At 36.4% G+C, this 20,314-nt stretch overlaps 1 protein-coding gene across 1 annotated transcript in view; it reads right to left on the reverse strand.

Annotated features, from left to right (window-relative positions):
• LDAH (lipid droplet associated hydrolase) overlaps positions 1-20,314 on the reverse strand; it is a 119,216-nt gene that overhangs the window by 58,405 nt on the left and 40,497 nt on the right. Inside the window, exon 4 of the mRNA XM_061990842.1 lies at positions 9,627-9,796. Coding sequence (XP_061846826.1) covers positions 9,627-9,796 — 170 coding nt within the window. The remainder of the gene's footprint in view (positions 1-9,626; positions 9,797-20,314) is intronic.

Genomic DNA, 20,314 nt, shown 5'->3' on the forward strand with positions numbered 1-20,314 from the left:
CCCCCCTGCAGCAGCAGGTTCACCTAGATCAGGTCACATAGGAACGTGTCCAGGCAGGTCTTGAAGACCTCCAAGGAAGGAGACTCCACAACCCCTCTGGGCAGCCTGTGCCACTGCTCCATCACCCTCACAGTGAAATAGTTTTTTCTTATGTTTAATTGGAACTTTTTGTGTTCCAGCTTCATCCCATTACCCCTTGTCCTGTTGCTAGCTACAATAGAAAAAAGGGATGTCCCAACCTCCTGACACCCATCCTTTAGGTATTTTTAAATGTGAATAATATCTCCCCTCAAATCTCCTCTTCTCCAGACTACACAGCTCCAGGTCCTCCAGCCTTTCCTCGTATGAAAGATGGTTCATTCCCCTGATCATCTTGGTGGCCCTGCGCTGGACTGTCTCCAGCAGTTCCCTATCCCTCTTGAGCTGAGGAGCCCAGAACTGGACACAGGACTCCAGATGAGGCCCCACCAGGGCAGAGTGGAGGGGGAGAAGAACAAACATGTGGCAGATACAAAATGATTGGATTGATGTTCAATTTAATGTATATCGCCCTTTCCCCCCCCATTCTTAAGAGTGTCGTATTGCAATATTTAAGACTTTTTGTTTTCTAAAGTAAGTTCCTATACTGACGCTTTTTGGACTGATACATAACAAGACAGGTCAATTCACAACTCAGCTACCTGCTTACAGGTGTTGATGGTGTGATGACCTATAGCTTCCATCAGCTGAGCCACAGTGTACTAACACAATGTAACATAAACGTGGCATAAAATACTAGTGAGTAGAATAAAACAAAGCAATTCAAGTCAAGGTTAATTTCAAAAAGCTTTCCTTGGATGAGATAATCAGGGATGAGCTTTGGCTAAGTAGGCTGACAAGTATAATAAGCTTCCATCCATGCTTCCTTGGTAAATTCTATGTTTTGGGTTAGAAGTTTAAGATTGTGACAGCAATGACACAATCTTGAAAAAGGCATAGTTCAAAATGTAGTCCTTCCCAACATGAAACTCTGAAAGTTCTACATGTTCCCACTCCTAAAATTTTATGTTGTCAAGAAATTAAAAATTTTATATCATCTTAAGTTGGTAACTTCAGTCTCACCTTTCATTGTTTCTTGCTTGCTACTTCTACAGTTACAAGCAAAAACAAGCCTGGATTGTAGACAGGAAATATATACAGTAGAGCCCTCTGGAAATCTCTTTTACTTTTCTAGGTGTCTGTCTTTATTTATGGGGAACAAATCTAAAGTACAAATCCTGTTATCTCCTTTTAAAGGAAATTAGATTGTTAACTACCAGGCAGTTATATACAACATATTTGCTCAACATAAGAGTCAGAAGATGGCATTATATCAAACAGACTAAATATGATTAGAAGCTAATTCCTCTGCTTAAGACAGGAAAGCAGAAAATAGAAAACCAGACAGACACAAAGTAATAATGGTCAGGAATCTTAACCACATGACTGAAGACTCTTATTGTTTGCTGATCACATTTCAGCTCCCCACAGGTTTAGTTATCTCCTGATAGTTCATGTCATTTTGGCTTGAAGTCAGTTTTCCATGATAAAAATTATATTCTTAATGTAGAGAAAGATGCCTCTCCCCGGTGAAAGCAAATGGCAAAAAAATTGACTCTTTATTCAAATTGCCCTTAGGCATTTTGCCTCTGAAGATTTAGTACCTTTAACATTTTATTTCTCATTACAAGTTTCCAAATAATTTTTTGTATTCTTGAAATATTTCACTTTCTTTGTCCTCTATATTGCAAGGTGGGCTGTTGGTCTACAAAAAGAAAAGTAACTTCGGGCAGACCTAAGCAGCACATGGTTGACAGTGTCTGTTCCTATTAATGAAGTCAGCATTCAGTGAGGGTTACACAAAAAATCTCATCTGCCTGTTGATTGCTGTGTTTTCTTACAGTTTACATTTTTTAAAGCTTGTTTTTTGGCAGAGAGAGGTAGAAAAGAATATAACTGGGACCATTAGGATTAGAGTCTGTCATCAAGCCAGTGAAAGTAATGGTTGCTAGTGGTCTCTTGGGGAATCTGACACTCTTAACCCCATTCCATAGTTATCAGCCTTTCACTGACGGCATTCTGAAGTTTTGTTGAGCTTTTAAATTCAGGCTGGTGGCCTTTTATGAGTGTTACCATCAAAAATCAGTATCCCTCTAAAAAATCATTGTTTGCTCATCTACTCACCCACTATTGCTCTTTCCCTTGCAGCCTCCCACCCTAAAGAGCGGACGTTTTATGTTTATCTTAGTTTTTCATATTAAGGTTGTTTTCATTTAAAAAAAACCCAAACAAACTCCATAAATCTTTGCAGAAACTTCCTTGATGCTTCAAAGATACAGTATCTTATTTTCTTTATTTGGTCAGGTTTAATAAATCCTCTGCATTACTTTTTTTTTTTTTTTTCCCCCAAATAAGAGAGTTGCATAATGTTAGCATATGCACCAAGTTTGTAATGCTTGCTTTACTGTCTATTTCACTAGATTTACTGATATGGCCTGAGGCATCAGTGAGAGAACAGTAATGTTCTCTCATGAGTACTTTGTCATCCATTGCAAGGTGGATTACGCAGACTCTGCAGCATTTATACTGCCAACTAAAGCACATTTTAGCCTAACTGCTGGTGCAGACCATCTGTGCTTCCTTGTATATGCTCCCAAAGACTTGCTGTCTATCAAGAACTGATAGTGAGAACTGCCCAAATACATTTTTATTAAAGAAACAGTCCAATTCAGTGATCAACTTAAAACATCCATAAAGTTACATTAACACACATATCTCACTCAAGGCAGATGAACTTAGACTCATGATTAACTCCATGCAAAACTATGTTGGTCTTTTTTTACTGTTTCAACATTTAAAGGGGAAAGAAGGTGCTTGTATATCAGTCTAAAATTGTTGGCTTGATTTTTTAATATGTAGGTCATTTATCCAGATGGATGGACTGAAGAAGAACAATACATCAGAATTAGCTTAGTTTTATATCATGGCCTAGAAATTCACAGCTTTCTTCACAAGATATGCATTTACTGGAATTACTTCACATTCCCTTGTGAAGTCTGTTAAGTATAGTCCATCTACCTTTTCCCTGCATATCAACTGTGCAAATGTTGTCCCTGAATTTGTGTTACTGTATGTCTATTACTCATTTTAATCTTATGGGGATTTTTTGCACCTTAAGATTTAAGCCTGCAAGTAACAAGAAATTAATACAAAAATAGTGTTTCTCCATTCCGTTTCTCCAGGTGCTTTTCATGATCCCTTCTGCTAGATGTAACCACATTTCCATATTCCACCTGTCATCAGGAGCAAGCAGTTCTCAGCAAGGACAAGGCTGCACAAACCCAGAACGTTTAATCACATTCCTGCTGTGCTGTTGGTTACACTGCACCCTGGTGCAGAGGTATACAAAGTATAATTTTTTACATGAGAGAAGACATCATGTCTCTTTGGAAATCTTACGGCTATTTTTCTATTTATGCAATCTTACTGTACTCTTCAAAAGATTGAAGATCAGCTCACGTTTTTTCTAAGAGAGCATTCAAGGTGGTAAAAAATATTTTTGTTCACTTAGCATATTTTAAAGTTTGTAATTGTCAATGAGATCATCAGAAGTTAATTTACCTAGACAACAGCTATGGAAACGACTTTGTTTAAAGTACTGCCACATCTGATTTAGGAAATCAACATTTGACTCAGATGTGATTATATCAAACTTTCTAAAATAGAACAAATATCGATATTCCTGTTTATCTCAGGTGTGTTTACATTTTCCTTTTCTTTCTACTTCCAAAATGCATTAGAATTTTTAAAGACATCAGTACCTGCTCAATTGTACTCTTTCAGATGTTCTCTGTAATGATGACATCACCAATTTTGGACTACATATAACTCCAATACTACATATAAACTCTAATCTCAGCAAAACAGAAACTGAACAAATATCATTGCCTTCCTACAGTCTTTCATCCATTCATGTTGCTGAAAAGATTCCCATATTATCTCAAAGGTCAGACATGCTTAACAGTTCCTGTACTGTTAAAAAAAAAAAAAAAAAATCCATTTTAAATCTCACAGTCTCGTAGTCCCTGTGGATTTCCACTAATTCTAGACTAAAAAAATTTGTTTTCTTGTAGAAATATCTGTATTTAAAACATGGCAAACTTTTGCTTTCCTAACATGAAAACGCTTCCCAAATTCATAATCAAGCTTTCAACACAACTGAAACTAAGTTATTGACTTTAAGGATCACTATAATAATTTCTGTGTCACAGCAGGTTACTAAAGCAGAGGAATTTTGACATGTTTCTCTCTCTTATGGTGTAATTTTTACTTTCACTAAATTTAGAGGGAGCCTTCCAAGTACTTAAACAAAAAGGAAGTTAGCCAGAGACAAAATAACCAACTTGACTCGAGGCAGAAGGGCAGTAGTGAGAGAACTTAATATTAGTCCAATAGAGATTTTAAACCATTACCAAACAACATACACACTCCTTCCGTCCTCTCCGTAAGCAGCTATTACCATCACACAGACGGATGTGGAAAACAACTTATTCAGCCAGTGGGGTCAGGTATGCTGCTGCCAATAGTGGCAAAATGCAAGTTTTAAAAGAAACCAAAAAAAAAAAAAAAAGACAAGACAGCTACTTGAAGTTTCTGTCTTTGGGAAACTATTTCAAAAAGAGGATTAACTCTGCCAGTAAACTTTGGAAAACCTTCAGTAACTTACAGAGCTGATGTTGACCACAAACTTGGTAAATTAAGGCTTGAGTAAAGAATATCTAAACATGGAAATATTCACAAATAACTTGATGTGTGAACGCTCTTGTCCAGAATTAATCTAGAATATGTTCAAAACCACTACTTTATTTTGAAAATAGATTAATCAATATTGGAAATGCATATTTCATTTAGAATCAGAATATTTTACATGACTTAATCAGGAATAGAAATTTGCTTTAAACTTCATATTCTCTCTTCCTGAAAAAAATGCATGGATGTTCATTCGTTAAGAGAGAGATTTCTTTCATTTATTCCTAGTAAAATATTAATTGCATTTTATATTGCACACAAAATTTATTGCAATGAAAATTATCTATATGTCATTTTTCTCTGGTTTAGTAAAGCTGCTTTTAAAACAAACTACTCCTACAATTACTATATATACAGGCATTTTCTCACACACACTGAAAAAAAGAAAATCCCTGGCCAAGATATAGCAGAGAAAAGTGTTTCTGAAATTTCATATCCTATATCCTTGTCAGAAGGGCCATGTGCGGAGATGTTTTCTCCCAGTAAGATGTGTTACAAAGAGCTGCAGCTAATCAGGAAGAAGCAAATTTCTAGACAGTAGAACAAAAAAAAAAATCTACCAGAGTCATGGCATCTGTCATTCTGTGTTTCCATCGGTGCCATCGGTGTTTCCAAGCAATCTGTTCACAACAGATGGAACATGGCCTTTTGGTTCAGGTACAAAACCACAAAATGGGGACTATGTATGTCACGCTACAAGTATGGTTTAGGGGAGCACTGAGGGTAGTAAAAGACCTCATTATTAACAATGCAACAGCAGAAAATTTGGAATGACAGAAGACTAATCTATTATCAGCTAAATTTAAAAAATAATGATAAAATATATTTCTGTTGCTTTCTAACATTGGAAGTAACAACAATAAGTTTTATAGATGAAAGCTTCATTTTTTTAACTAAATACTAAATACTTTAAAAGTTTAAAAAAGAAAGAAATAAAGCTCCCATGCACATATAGGAGCATCATCTAAAGTAACTATATTCAAAAAGCTCCAATAAAATGCTTCCCATTGAGATCATTTAGTCCCTGTGATCACTAATAATGTATGAGAGAAACATTTTTCTATGGATTAGAAACTGTCTAAACAGACAGAAAATCATCAGTAGCAATACATAGCCAATTTCAGTAATTCAAAAGGTTAATAAAAAAAGCCTGGTACCTCCTGTTAGGCATGTTTAATTTATTTATAAAAGGGAATGAATAGCACCAACACTTTACACATCATAAAATAATTTAGAATAGTCAGCAATGAAGAAATGTTTGCTTAACTCAGAAAGCTTGGGTAGTGGATAGCTTTCCCATGAGTAAAAGTCAGTATTGCTTTACAAATAATAAGACATTGTGCAGGAATCATCTAAGCTACATACATTACCAGATCCTGAACAAGTTGTAGCTCCTCAAGTGAAAGACCTGAATGCAATTCGTATACAGGCAAAATAAAAAACCCATGAAAATATGGTTTGGCTACTGTATAAATTTGTGGAATCATTAAATGTGAAATGTCATTTTGTTATGCCCATTAGAGTTCTTGAAAGAAAGTATAGATCAATGGATTTCTGGTTTGAAGAGAACATAGTGAAGGAGAGGCAAAGCAGATGCACACAAATGTGCACCGAAATTATGTGACAGGGTTTTCAAGGTAAAACTTATTTTATACACAACTATTTCAACTTCTGTTTTGTTAGCTGTTGAATTTTTCCTAGCATTACCTGATATACTTTTGCACTGCTGAGACATGGTTTTGAATTATATACTACAGAAATTTTATTTGCTTAAACTGATACATATTCAGAGGTTTTAAACTTTTCCTCCTTTGAATTTTACAGGAAGAGTAATGTTTACATTATATGATAGTTTCCCTCATTAATAAGTGTTAATTTATTATTACAAAAGTGCTGGCGTTTCAAGAGCATCATTGCAAATGAAAGACTAATGCTGTAACAGATTGAATTTAATTAGCAAGGAAATATGCCCATCTTTTGATTAAATTAATAGTCAAATGGGGAGTTCTAGGAAGCACTCAGTAGTGTTGCCAGCAAGGCACAAGGAAATCCTTCAAGTAAGGATTTGTATTAGAAGAGAATGCCTGGAGGATGTAGCATATTTATGAGTTAGGCTCAAGCTCCAACAACTGAGAAAACAATTTTGTCACTCAGCTTCACTTGTGAGTTCTGCTGGCTGAATGAAGAGAAAAGATCATGAGGTTAAGACCAATATCAAGTAAGCTGCATATTATTGCATTTTTACATCTCCACACAGTAAGACTGATTAAAACGTTTTCTTAACAGTGTCAAATTTTTTTAGCAGTCTGAAAAACTCTGGATGCTCCACGTCCCACCAAGAGGCGAATCTTGCTAAGATTTGATGCTCAACACAACAATTAAGAAGTGTCCATAGTTACATGTGCGCGAGCAAACAGATTGTTCAGAACTAATCCCTGGCCCTGCCATTGCATAGGAAGGCATGGGATGATCTATGTCCTTATGGCCCAATTTCCGCCACCTCAAAACAGGTGTCTGCATCCAAAGGTCCTGGACCTCTGCCAAGCCCAGGAACCATGCCCGGCTGCTACCTGGGGGTTGCTCTCTGCTGTGGGCCAAAAAGTTTCTTAGAGACTGGTCCAGAAATGTCACTGCATCACTGGCCCAGCATTTGAATCCATGCAGTATCCTCACTTAGTTGCAAGTATGGATATAATCTGTGTGGCCCTTCTCTACTAATTAGGCTCAGTTAAAGGCATCAATCTAAGGAAAAGTTTGTGTTAAAGGGATCTTCTGAAGAAACTGTTAACGGAAGCCTCGCGCATCAACAGCGAAATAAGGATGCGGTCCAAAGCTGAGTTTGTACTGGGGCAAACTGGCAAGTCCTGTTTCATTTCTTTTTTAATGAAGCAAGAAAACATTATTTCACAGATGTTTACGAAAAAACCCCACAGTATCTTATTAATTTGCAGAGAGCAAGGACCCATGAAATTAACAGCATTCAAAACCGACAGCTGAAGAGCAGTCAAGGAGGATTAAAAAAAAGACAGCATTTTTTTTCTTTTCACTCATACAAGTTCATCAGGTTCCTTCACCATTGTACAAGAGAGGGACAATCTAGTCTATATCTGGTTAAATTATGAAAGGGCTTTAAATTGAGTAACAAAAATAAAATCTGCTAAACATATGCTCCAAATATAAGCATTTACTGAATTATTTGAACAATAAATACAACACATTAACCTCTAGCTCAGAATAATAAACTGTAAGCAATCAAAGGCTCTCAAAGCAGAGAATTTAAGACCAAAACCAAAACTCATGTAATAAAAGAATATCACACAAGAACTACACAAAAATAAAATCAAATGATCTAGCTACTAAAATACACATATGTGCTCAAAACCTTGTGGGAATCAAATATTCCAGTAAAAATAAAGGGTGAGATGGAAACACAAGTTTCTTATTATCACACTTCATAAGTTATAAAAGCTAACAGTTAACTTATTTTTGGCAAAGGGACAAAGGTTGTGCAACACTCTGGCTTACACAAATATTTTCTATTGTTAAATGCATCTTAAATGTAGCTTGTCATAGAGTGACTTCATGCACATAGTGCAGTCTAAGAGTGTCCCAAAGACACCTATGTTTCAAAACACTGATGAATAGTATGCTGCCAGTATCCAGTGAGCTAGGTGTAAAAAAAACACCAATTAACAGTTTAACTGAAACCAGATAAAATAATTCAAGTAATAAAGACTGTACAGATGTTGACCAAAGAAAAGTTGATATTTTTGGACAAATTACTGCATATGATATTTTCTAGAACACTCCCTCTTGAAAAGATAAAACAGTAACAAAAGTTCTCACAGAAAAAATATTCTTGTTTCTAATCACGAAGTGAAATATGCCTGTGGAAATACATCAGGTTAACTTCATGTTTCACATTTTTAGTTGTTATTTCCTTTAAAGGAAAATAAAAGTTAGATGTGTAGCAGAAATGGTTATGAAGAAGTGAAGAACCTACTCATGCTCATATTAAACACTGCACTTCCTTCCACTGAAGATTTCATAATGTAAAGGAAGAGGCAACAATGTAGCAAGACTGAATGGCTAAGAATATAAATGCAGTATTCTTCATTCATCATCTGGTAGTAGAGTGAGTTATTACTAATCACTAACAGTTTGCCATTTCCAGAGCTGCAAGGACAGGGTCTTGTCTCAGCCTTCTTATTGCTTCACAGTGACAAAGAAAAATGTTCAGATACAGAGGAACACACAGTACCACCTCCCACCCTCACCAAGTTACACAAACCAGGATTGAGTTGCAGAAGCAAAGATACATGCATATGTATTACATTTTTAAATTTTTAAAATAATGTCCCTCACAGTAGTACTCATGGTAATTTATATTATTATTCCTTTCCATACAGTTCCCCATGTATAGCCAGAAATCTGCTTGCCCTGAGATAAAAAGTTCCTATTAAAATCATAACTAGTCTTGGTTTTTGGAGTAGTAATGTAAAGATGAGTAAACAACAAGAAAGTCCTAAATATATTTATCATCATTACTAATCATGTATATTACAAGGGCATTTAAAGGTCCAAATTCAGAGTAAGAACGTTCTTTTACATCAAATTGCTTTAGTATATGCTATTAAGATTAGTCATTGATGGTTTTATTTCATTTAATGAGAACTAGGATGGAAAGTTTGTGTACAGCAGAATACAGCTTCCAGAGGAAAGACATGACATTCCCCATAGGCTAGGCATGTGCACCGCTTTGCTAATAATGTAACTCCCATTCTACATGGTTAATGTACCTGAAGTTCTGATGATCGCTTCATCATCTCCAGTGTGATGTAGCAACCAATAGAATGAGCAATCAGTACCAGCTTTATATCTTTAGATACATTCTTTTTGAGGAAGTTCAGCTTATGTTCTACTTGTCCGTTAAGTCCAAAAACATCCTCTAGCTCCTTAATATCTGTGTCTGAAACATAGAAGAAAAAAACGTCTTTTGTTTTAATGACAGAAATTTCAAGTATCTCATTTTTTCTTCCACTTCCTTGGAAAATCAAAATAAACAAATAAATCCACAAAAAACCTTACAAATCTAATTTTAAGTTACTATCACTTGTAATATTGACTGATTAATTACATGTACAGCATATGAAGTCTTATGTGTAGTTGGGGCATTAGGCATGGATAAGGAAACAGATGAAGCTCCATGGCACATCAGATAGCATTGTGGTTCCCTGCAAGATCAAACTCAAGGCATTGGATCAGCTTAAATCAATCCAACTTTACATTGAGAGATCAGGATCTACAACAGCAATACTGCTTAAGAACAAGAGTATCTTCACTCAAGACAAAACATCATATATGGTATCATGCATTAAAAACCTTCAGATATCCAAAATTTCCTGTCTCAAAATAAAAATACACAGAAAAGTCCCATGGAATGAGGACAAATACGAATGTATAAATGTCAATGTGGAGCACTAGCACTTAAATAAATGACTTCTATTTATGCAGGTTCTTATTTTTAATCCAGCTAAAAAGAGGAAGATCAAGTCAGAGCTTTATGGTTCTATATTAGTGTACAATTTTGTTCCTGTTTTGTGAAGGATCTCCTAGAGGAGCTTGGACAATTACTTACAATGGACTTCACTACTCACTTCCTGATCAGTCAACAAGACAAGGATGATCTGGTGCCTGTAACAGTTTACAGTAATTTAGGCATCTTTAACTCTTGCTCATGAGGTGAGTGAAATGGTTTTGAAGTTTTGCAGTATAGATGGGTTTACAGCTCTTTCATCTGCTAGAAAAGTGCTCTGCCCACTAAACTAAAAGCACTGTTCCAATTTAAGCTGGACTACTTGATGGAAGACACTGAAAGAAATACTGAAAAAAGAAAGGAGAACGCATGACGTAATACATGCCTATAGCTTATCTGAAAGAGATGTACTGGCACTAATATCTCAGGGCTCAATTTTATGCTTCAGTTTAAGCCCCTAATCATTTACAATCCTTACATGTTGACAATGCAGTTTTAGTCCGGAATAAGTCCGGATAATTTATATCTCTTTGCAGCAAAGTTTAGACACATGACAAGGAATGGCCCACCACTAAGCCATGGTCTGTACTATGTAGAGCATATAGGTTCCTGGCAAATGCCATCACCTCTCACAATTCAAAAGCAGCTATGAGAGGTACTTAACACTCAGCCTTAACAATCCAACCAAGTATGAGGTATTTAACTTCCCACTTGGTTTCTTTTGATGTCTGCAGCAGTTCCCTATGCAAAAAATATGATGTGGAACAGTATCCATCAGAGAGAGACACTGTAAAAGACACACATTAAACAGTGTGAAAGGCATTGAAAAACTACTGTAAGAGAGTGGGTAGTATAGATCCATTTCAGATATAGTTTGTTATGTGCCTGCTCAGAGAAAGTGGTAAAAAAAGCCTTTCTGCCTCTGTTTGTGAACATAATTAATCAAATTATAAAGGCTGACTGCTTTAATATGCACATTTAATGCTACATTTGATGGCAATTAGTAACCTCAAATGCTAAAATTTACTAATGCTACTGTAGTGAAGTTATCAGGGGTCTGACAGTGATAGTATTAATTGTTAGCCTAAGTGGGCTGGCACTATATCACCTTTTTGATCATTTGTATGACGATTTAACTTTCGAAGGAAAATAATTGCTAAATCATCTGTTCTGATGGCTTTTTTTTTCCTTGTCTTTCTGAGCTTAAGCTATTAGCACAGCAGTCAAATCAAAGAAGTTCTTCACTTAAACTAATGTTTGTACTGAAACTACTAATGATCATATCCCAGCACAATTTATAGTAGTTTACTCTAAATGAAGAAAGGGCTTACTATAACATGCTCAAGGAGTGTAAAATTAGATGAGAAGTAATATTTTGCCTATTAAGCTTTCTACAAATAATGGAAAACAAAGAGCTTGTTCTGTTTTCCAAAACCCTAAATAAAAGCCTAAGGCCAAAACATTGTTTTTAAACTTAGCTACTATTTTTAGCAAAAGCTGTCACTTTCCTACTTTATATTTATCTACACAGAAGCTTAACCTCATGCAGGATTGTGCTATCTACGTTGCAAGTCTAATTACAGGTATATATAACACACATAAAATCCAGAATACTAGAAATATGGTGGTACCCAAGTGGAAGAGTACATTATGTTGAGTGTATGTATATTACGACATGTTGGGTTGAGCTGGTCAATTTTCCCTTGCAAACGTTTGCTTACCATTTCCATACTGTTTTACTCAGGCACTGCCATCTCCAATGATTTATCAGCAGGTCTTTTAATGTTCAACATTCCATTCATAGCTTTAATTCTTGAAAAGAAGTGATTCTACAGGAACTTATTTCCAGGTTAGTGCAAGGGAAAATGAGGTGAAGTAGGTGTATAAATCTTCTAGAGAACTCATGATTCATAAGACTCCAGAAATCAAGATTTATACGCCTACTTTCAGTCTCATGAGGTTAACGGCTGCTTTTCACTACATAAATTCCCTATCTGCTACTAGAGCTGCTAAATGTTACTGTGATGCAATTAACAAACTACTGCAAAAACAGGCTAGCTCAGTCTCAACATTTTCCAAGTTAAGGTTAATTACTATGTTGAATACAGAGAATTACTTTAGGTATTAAGACATTAGATATCTAATTTAATATTTAGATAAGTAATAAATAGCAGCACAGAGATTCAGGGCAGGCAGCATATTCATAGCTATTACTGATTTCAGCAGAGATGTGTCTATTTAGAATCAGTTTTGTTGCCAAAGAGAGAACCTCTGGGAATGATATGGGAGACGATTAAGAGCAGAGCATAAATAAGGGCTTTTTGCACCCCATGTTTGCCTGAACTTGAGATTAGGACTTTAGCATACTCAACTCAAGTCTGGTCACTAGGGTTTCTGTATGGAAGTAGGGGAGAGCAGAAGCAATTTTTAATCAGATGTGTTAAGTTACGACTGATGATTGATGATGATCACAGAGATATGTCCTACTGCACTGGGCCAAAGTGCTGCACAGCCCACTCAGCACAGCCCACTCACAGCAATGATGCTCAGATCCCCACGTTGACTGGCCTATGTTACACACACACACAATCTCACTTAAGACTGAAAATGAGTCCTGGCAGCCAATGCTGACCCCTGAGACTTGTTTCAGCTGTTTAATATAACTTTTCCTTTTCTTCTGAAATACGGGTTTGTTGCCAATCTAGATCACGTTGGCACTACTCCTAGAGAAGCCACACTGGAGGATGCGCATCCAGTGTGAGGTCTGTTGATGCACACATAAATCTCTCCTCATCATTGCCTAACCCTTGTCAGGTAAAACTCCAAAGTCATGTAACCCTATACTGAAATACACATCCTATTTTACTTCTGGACAAATATAAAATCGCCAATGCCTCATGTCAGTTCATGTTTCCCCAACGCAAACACTACACTTCTAATAGTCCAAAATATATCAGAGCTGGGCTGCGTCACAAGTTTGGAAGACATTTATTTATTATACAGAATAAAATCACCCAGGGATTATCCAAAATCAACACGAATTTCTTGGGTGGAGAAGCTTAAATGAGTTCTTTGTGTAAGTAAACAGACTTGCACAAACATACTGGCAGTCAGTTCTCCAATGGCTCTACATCAGAGAAGGGACCAAAGTTATTTCACCTCAGGTGTGGAATAAACGGCATGGATGAAGGAGAGCTCATCTGAGCAGTTTTCAGATAACAGAAATTATATCACTTATACTTTATGCTGCAAACACCTCATCTGGGCCAAGGCATGTGAATTTAAGACTTTATTTAGCTGAAGTATTTTGAAAGAAATACTGTATTTCTTTATTTTCTTTGGCAAAGCACTAATCTTATGATGTGCTTTTGGAAAAAGAAATGTGCCATCACCTTAATGAATCTCTTTTTCTGACCTCTGTTAAACTCACAGTCAGAAAACAATGATAAATTCAAATAAAGTGTTTGCTCTAAGATTAGTCAACAAGTTAATCTTGCTAGGAAAGAGGATTTTGGTTTTCAGGCAAATAACAGAGAATTGTGTTTGTTTGTTTTTCTGCTGGGCACGCAAAGGAAATTCTTAGGCAGAAAACCCCCAAACATATCAGTTATATGATCAGACTTTAGACTGGACATTCATAAAACTTAGCCTTTCATTCAAAAAGACTTCAAAAATCATGGATTCCTTTTTTACTGGATAATTCAAAAAGATAACGGTGGATAGATTTTCCAATGTCACCCTAAAATTTGTGTATGCAACTTCTGCATGCCTTTGTACTTCACTAACTTCACAAGGGAATCCATTCACCTCCCAGCTCTCTACTACCCTGGTCACAAGAGCTGACTAAACATCTGAGCTCTGTACACATCAATACCTGTTTCCTTGTCATGGAGGGACTTTGAAGTCTGTCCCAGGATCCGCTCATACACAAAGCCTCCAAATTGTGTGAAAAGGTGACTTGTAATTACGTGCCATGAAGGAAAGGGAGGTAAAACCCACTGCCTAACCTGTTCTGTATCTACTTCTCTGAGTCATTTACTCTAGCATCTAGTACCAGGATATCTAAGGACAAACTCTAATGAATCACTTTTATAAAACCTCCTGGTCACCAATATTCAGAAATGGACCTTTGACAGGACAAGTAAGAACCTGGAGATTGAACCCTGAGACTGGAAAAAGATTCACTTCTTCCTCTGAAGATGCTGGTCATTTCAGTTGCATGACACATCATCATACTGCTTCATGCTAACAGTGAGGGGAAATATCAAGTTTAAACACATGAAAATGCATCAACATTACATGAAAGTATCAAGAGGAGGGAAAGCCATGAAGAAGATATTGAAAGAAAGGTCAGTGATGATACCAAAGTGTATGAAAAGGGAAGGCACAAAGTCTTCAATCAACCAAACATTTCACTACAAGTACATATCAACACTGGTGGAAGGAACAGCAGTTGTGATTGAGTAACTACTGATCACCTTTCCCTTCATGCAGCAACAGGCTAAAAAAATCCTACAATGAAATTACTTAGAAGGTTTATCTGTTAAACTGGCATGCATAGTCAGAAGTCAAATTCTGGAAATTAAATAGTAATTTGATTGCTTTTATTCTTATAGTAAAACACACTAATTCCTTACTATTGAATTATGTAGTATTAAAATGTTTTAAAACATTGTAAGCTTGAAAATCGACATTTCAGGTTTGTGGGTCTTAGTATTAGCAAATGTGTTAGAAAATACATCCCCTAAAGATATACAGCTTAAAGCCTGAATCTTTCACCCAGTCTTTCATTTGATAATTGAACTCTGGATAATTTGCATCAGTAAGTGATAAAATGCCAGAGAAATGGGATGGAAACTGCGAAAGAATGTTTAATAAATACTGAAGAACTTCTCCTGATGCCAGGAATCAGGTCTTAAAGCTCTGTGTTTTAGATTAACCCTTAGACCTTAATCTGGCCCTAGTACCCTCAGGAACTGTTCATGCAACTTTTAAGATAAACACACCACTCATTAGTATTTATTAGAGCAATTACTTTTTGTAAAGGTATCCTCCACAAATAAATTACCATTTACTGAAGATACTGAAGTGGACATATGTATTATTTTCTTTATTAGAAAAATAACACGACTTTAATTTACAAATTGGACTACTGATTTCCTTTGCTATCTACATACCTATTGCTGAGATACTTATTTAACACCTAATCTGTTTATCAAAGGAAGCTGTATTGTAATTAAATTATTACAAGCAGAGTGTGATAGAATGAACTAATAAACATGACAAATACTAATCCCCAAATTTTTATTAACAGCACACAGCGCAAGCTGAACTCATTACAGATATCTATGAGAGTGCTTTTTTATTTTGCATTCCCAATCTGGCTTCCCTCTAACTGGTTAGAGTAACTACTAAGAAGATAATGATGAGATAACAGTACAAACTTTGAAGTAGAATTTTGTTGGTTGTCTTCAATTTGGTCATGGCAAACACCATTAGATAGGGTTTATTATGCAGTTCTACAATGACTTATGTCTCCAGAATCACTTTAAAAATGCATAAAGTAAATCTTATGTGGGTGTTGTACATAGTATAGATGGAAAAGTATTCTGTGTTTGAATGATAGCATTTAACAGTCAGTAAGCTGTATATCTTCAGAAAATACAGTTTATAAGAATTTTCAACATTTTTTTTAAAAAGTAAAAACAACTTGTCAGGGTAGAGGTTAGAGAACCATCACTGTATAAGAGCAGATCTAAATTTCCATTGTAAAGTGAACCAAGGAGCAGAAGCAATGAGGTCTGAGTTGATTGCTTATGTTATGTTTCTTGGTTTTTTTGGACACGCTGTAGCAAAGTGAAAGGCTCTGTGAATTTACCTATTGAGTTTCCCACACAAACAACCTGGCAGTGACTTCCTTGCTGAGGCTGACTGCTATGGAACAAGTATAAAACTCACTGTGACCTTTTTAGTCACCTTTAGTCACCTTTGATGGCAACACACTACTTAGGACTATTAAGGACCACTTTTCAGCAGACCTGCTTATTTTGAAGACCTTTAACATCATGCTCATATAGCTGAGTTGGTCGTAAAATTCAAGTACAGTTATTCCAACAGATCAGATATCCCACTAATCACAATATTTTACTTTGCAGAATATTCTCTATGAGACAAGTAAATACAGAGCTGAAGAAAACAACAGTATGCCCCTACTTTACCAGAAATTACCCTTTTATCTAGGCTTTACCTATTTCTTTCCCAGTTTCAAAGTAATTTCATGTCTAGGCGTGCACATCTATACTTGCAAAACAACAAACTATTTCAGTACTGACAGTCCTTCACACTTTTCCAGCAATTGTCCCTTCTTCCAGTAATCTCAAATCAGCTTTTCCACAGCTTATTATGGAAAAATTACTAAACACTTCCAGAAATAGTAAGGACTACATACAAACAAGCAAAACCAGTAACACCACTGTAGTGGGAACCCCTGGATACATTACTCTTCCTGAGGTACTGAGGTCTCTAAGCATTCTAGAATAACAGCAAAGACAAGACACCACAGCAGTTGTCATAAGTGGACTCAGCCTTCCAATACCTCATGTACATCTCTCTGGCATTCCAGGAAAAATAAGCTAAAAAGAAGTATTGGGAAAAAAGCAATGAAGTAGCCTTGCACTCACAGACTTCATAAACAATGAGAGGAAGCAGGGCTCGTGTACCTGAGAGGATGCTGTGTCAAGGTGGGTGTTAGTCTCTTTTCCCAGGTAACAAGCAACAGGACAAGAGGAAGTAGCCTAGAGTTGCACCAGGGAAAGCTTAAATTTATATGAGGAAAAAGTTTTTTATTGAAAGAGTTGTCAAGCATTGGAACAAGGCTGTCCATAGAAGTGGTGGAGTCATCACTCCTGGAAGTATTCCAAAGTCATGTAGCTATGGTGCTGATGGACATGGTTTAGTGGTGGATCTGGCAGCGCTGGGTTAACAGGTGGACTCGATGATCTTAAAGGTCTTTTCCAACCATAACAATTCTATGATTCTACTTGAAGATCTTAGTTGAAAAAATGAAGTCAATAACAATACCTTCAGGAAAAAGTATGCACCCAGGTTTGTACTTCTACCTGAAAGGGCTCCGCATTCACTCTGAACCTCTAGATGGGATCATTGTACCAGTAACACCCAAGCAACACAGAGAAAATCTTGCAAGTTCCATTATCTTGTTGATTTTCTGAGCTTATGCCATAAAAACAGAGCTACGTTGCTAATAGGCTCCCCAAAATCCATTTTGACTCTCCAAAAAGTTTATCATCATTGCTTTGTCTGACTAGCAGGTGGTACTCCACCCAGTGGCATGTTTCCTATGCATATTTCATGCATGATCTGAAATAGTACCACCCGTTTTGCAAGAGTAAATGTGCTTCACTTATATTTGAATCCCTTTGCATCACCAGCCCTTCACAGCATGCGCACGCAAGTGTCTCCAGGAATAATACACAGAATATACTTATACTGTTCCTTAAGGTAATTCCTTACTGAAAAGTGTATCAGTATCAAGACCTCTTCATGTTTGGTCAGATCTAATATCTTAAGAATTTAACATTGTTAAAATTCACTCTTGATCCTGTAGCATAGAACTTTCTTATTGAATGAAGCAAATAAAAGTAACTTTAGTAAACAGAATACTTTAACAACAACTTTTGTTTATTTAACAATGTGAGAAAAACAAAATAATGATGTTCTGCACATCACCAAATCTGGGTAGATATAGTATAGGAGGTAAAGAAAGCACAGTGGCAATTGAGTGTCGATGGGAACAAAAACGGATGAGTACCACTTCACAGGACTTGATTCAGCCTGTGTATGATAAATGACTGCAGTAGGCAAGTCTAACAGTCGCATCTATTTAAAACAGCACTTAAAAACTTTGGCAAGCTTAAATAGATACAAGTAAAGAAAGAGGGACTGAGAGCAAACAAGGGAGAGCCAAAGTTTGGAGCAAAGTAAGACAGTTGGCCAAGGAAGACATCCTATGTTATTCCACAGACAAGGAATACGAAGAACTATTTTAAAAGCAGAAGAAAATGACAAGGAGCACACAGCAGCATGAAGAGGAGGGAGGTGGAAAAAGCAAGCACCTGAGAGTATAGCTGGAGGGGTGGTTATACAGTAGCACAAGTAACAATATAACATATAGATGACATTTGGTAATGGGTGACATTTTCTTAAGTGCTCGATGTTTCTACTGAATCTAAGCTAAAAGTTTAAATTTGTTAAGTCAGTCCTGAGTTCTCTTGAAAATTTATCCTGGAATTTTATTTATAACTGTGGTACAGACAATGACTGAAATGTTAAAGTAAGTATGACTCTTCAGAATAATGTTAAATTGGGTATCTAGAATAACTACCTGCAGAAAACAGATGCAAATTGTTTAACCAAACTGTCTAGCATCCCTTTTAAGAAGTAAATGATCCACCTAGTAAATGTAACATTGTTTCATCTTTCATTTGATTCCTGCAAAACTGATGGATTATAAGAGGCTTTCGGAATTATCTTAGGTTCCCTGATGCTGTAAACTGGTGTCACACTGCTGACTGCAAAGAGCTATGTCAGCTTATTCCAGCAGAGAATATGACCCCAGGTTAGCAGTCCTGTGGGCCACAGCACATAACATATTCAAAATATATTTGCAGCACAGTGCTACCTCACAGTGTGCAATTGATGCTTCTGATCACTACCCATCTTGAAAACCCCTCTAAGTCTCTGTTTGGGATCTGTTTTGCACAAGGAGTGCAAGCTGACAGCAAAAGGATCCAGCTGTGGCTCAGCAACTCCCAGCATTGATCCCCACAGGACTGTGGATGGCATGACATGAAAGTGAATCCAGCAGCCAGGAGAAGCTTGTTCTATGGTCTGACACTCTCCACTGAGTTACATGTTCTGCCATTATTGGAAAAGGCCACAGTTTTGATTGAGGAGCAGTTCATGTTCTGTTGTTCATTGCTTTGCACAGTGTAAGGCAAAAGAGAACTGGACAAAACAATCTGTGTAAAACCCTGCATTTATTAAAATCAGGGATAAAACTGAGGAGAGGAAATAAAATTTCACCTTGTACTTAATTTAAATATAGCAGGTTTCTTTCTCAATTGCTGATTCTTTACATAACCATCTGCATGTGCTGTATAGAACAAATTTTGTATCTTTGGGGACAAGACATTTTTATCAAACCAACTACTTGAAATTCTGATTTATATATTCTCCAATGTTTTCTTACACTATTTAAAAAGTAGTTGTCACATTTATTCTCTATTACCGACATATCAGTTTCCTTTTTAACCTTCCTGAAGAAAATGCTGAAGGTTTCTTTCTTAGTCACCTACCTGAACTACCTAGCATAGCAAGTATGGCAACATGCCAAAGATACTGTGACAGCTTTATTTGTCTTTGGAGTTTTGTCTCATAGCTGAAATAGAGACTGAGGAATCACCACTACAAAATGGAACTGTTGTTATAGATGAATAAGAGGTTTTTTTTTTTTGGTCTTTGTTCTGCACAGGTGAGATATGCTACAGAGAAAGCAAATCAATTTACCTGTGACTCACAAACAGCACTGAGGTCAGAATCAGATAAAGGCTGATTTTCTCATTTATTTACATTACCAGACATCGAAGCCATAGCTCATTACAAACTTTCTGAAACTGTCTGCAGCTTTACAGTATAATTTATATGAAAAGACAGCAGCTGGATTTGACCTGCACTCTACACATGAACAGATTCAAATATGATAATGTAGATTTTAATACATCCTAAAGTGCATTTAGAAATACTGAAACTGGTCTCTTTATGATTAATGGCAGGATAAAACTTCTTACAAATCATGTAAACACTAGTACAGAAGTCTCTGGCAGGAAAGATTCAGTGGTAGTATGTTCGAAACCACAGCTCTCTTCTGAAAAT

This window comes from Colius striatus, chromosome 2 (genome assembly GCF_028858725.1).
Source record: "Colius striatus isolate bColStr4 chromosome 2, bColStr4.1.hap1, whole genome shotgun sequence".
Lineage (NCBI taxonomy): Eukaryota > Metazoa > Chordata > Aves > Coliiformes > Coliidae > Colius > Colius striatus.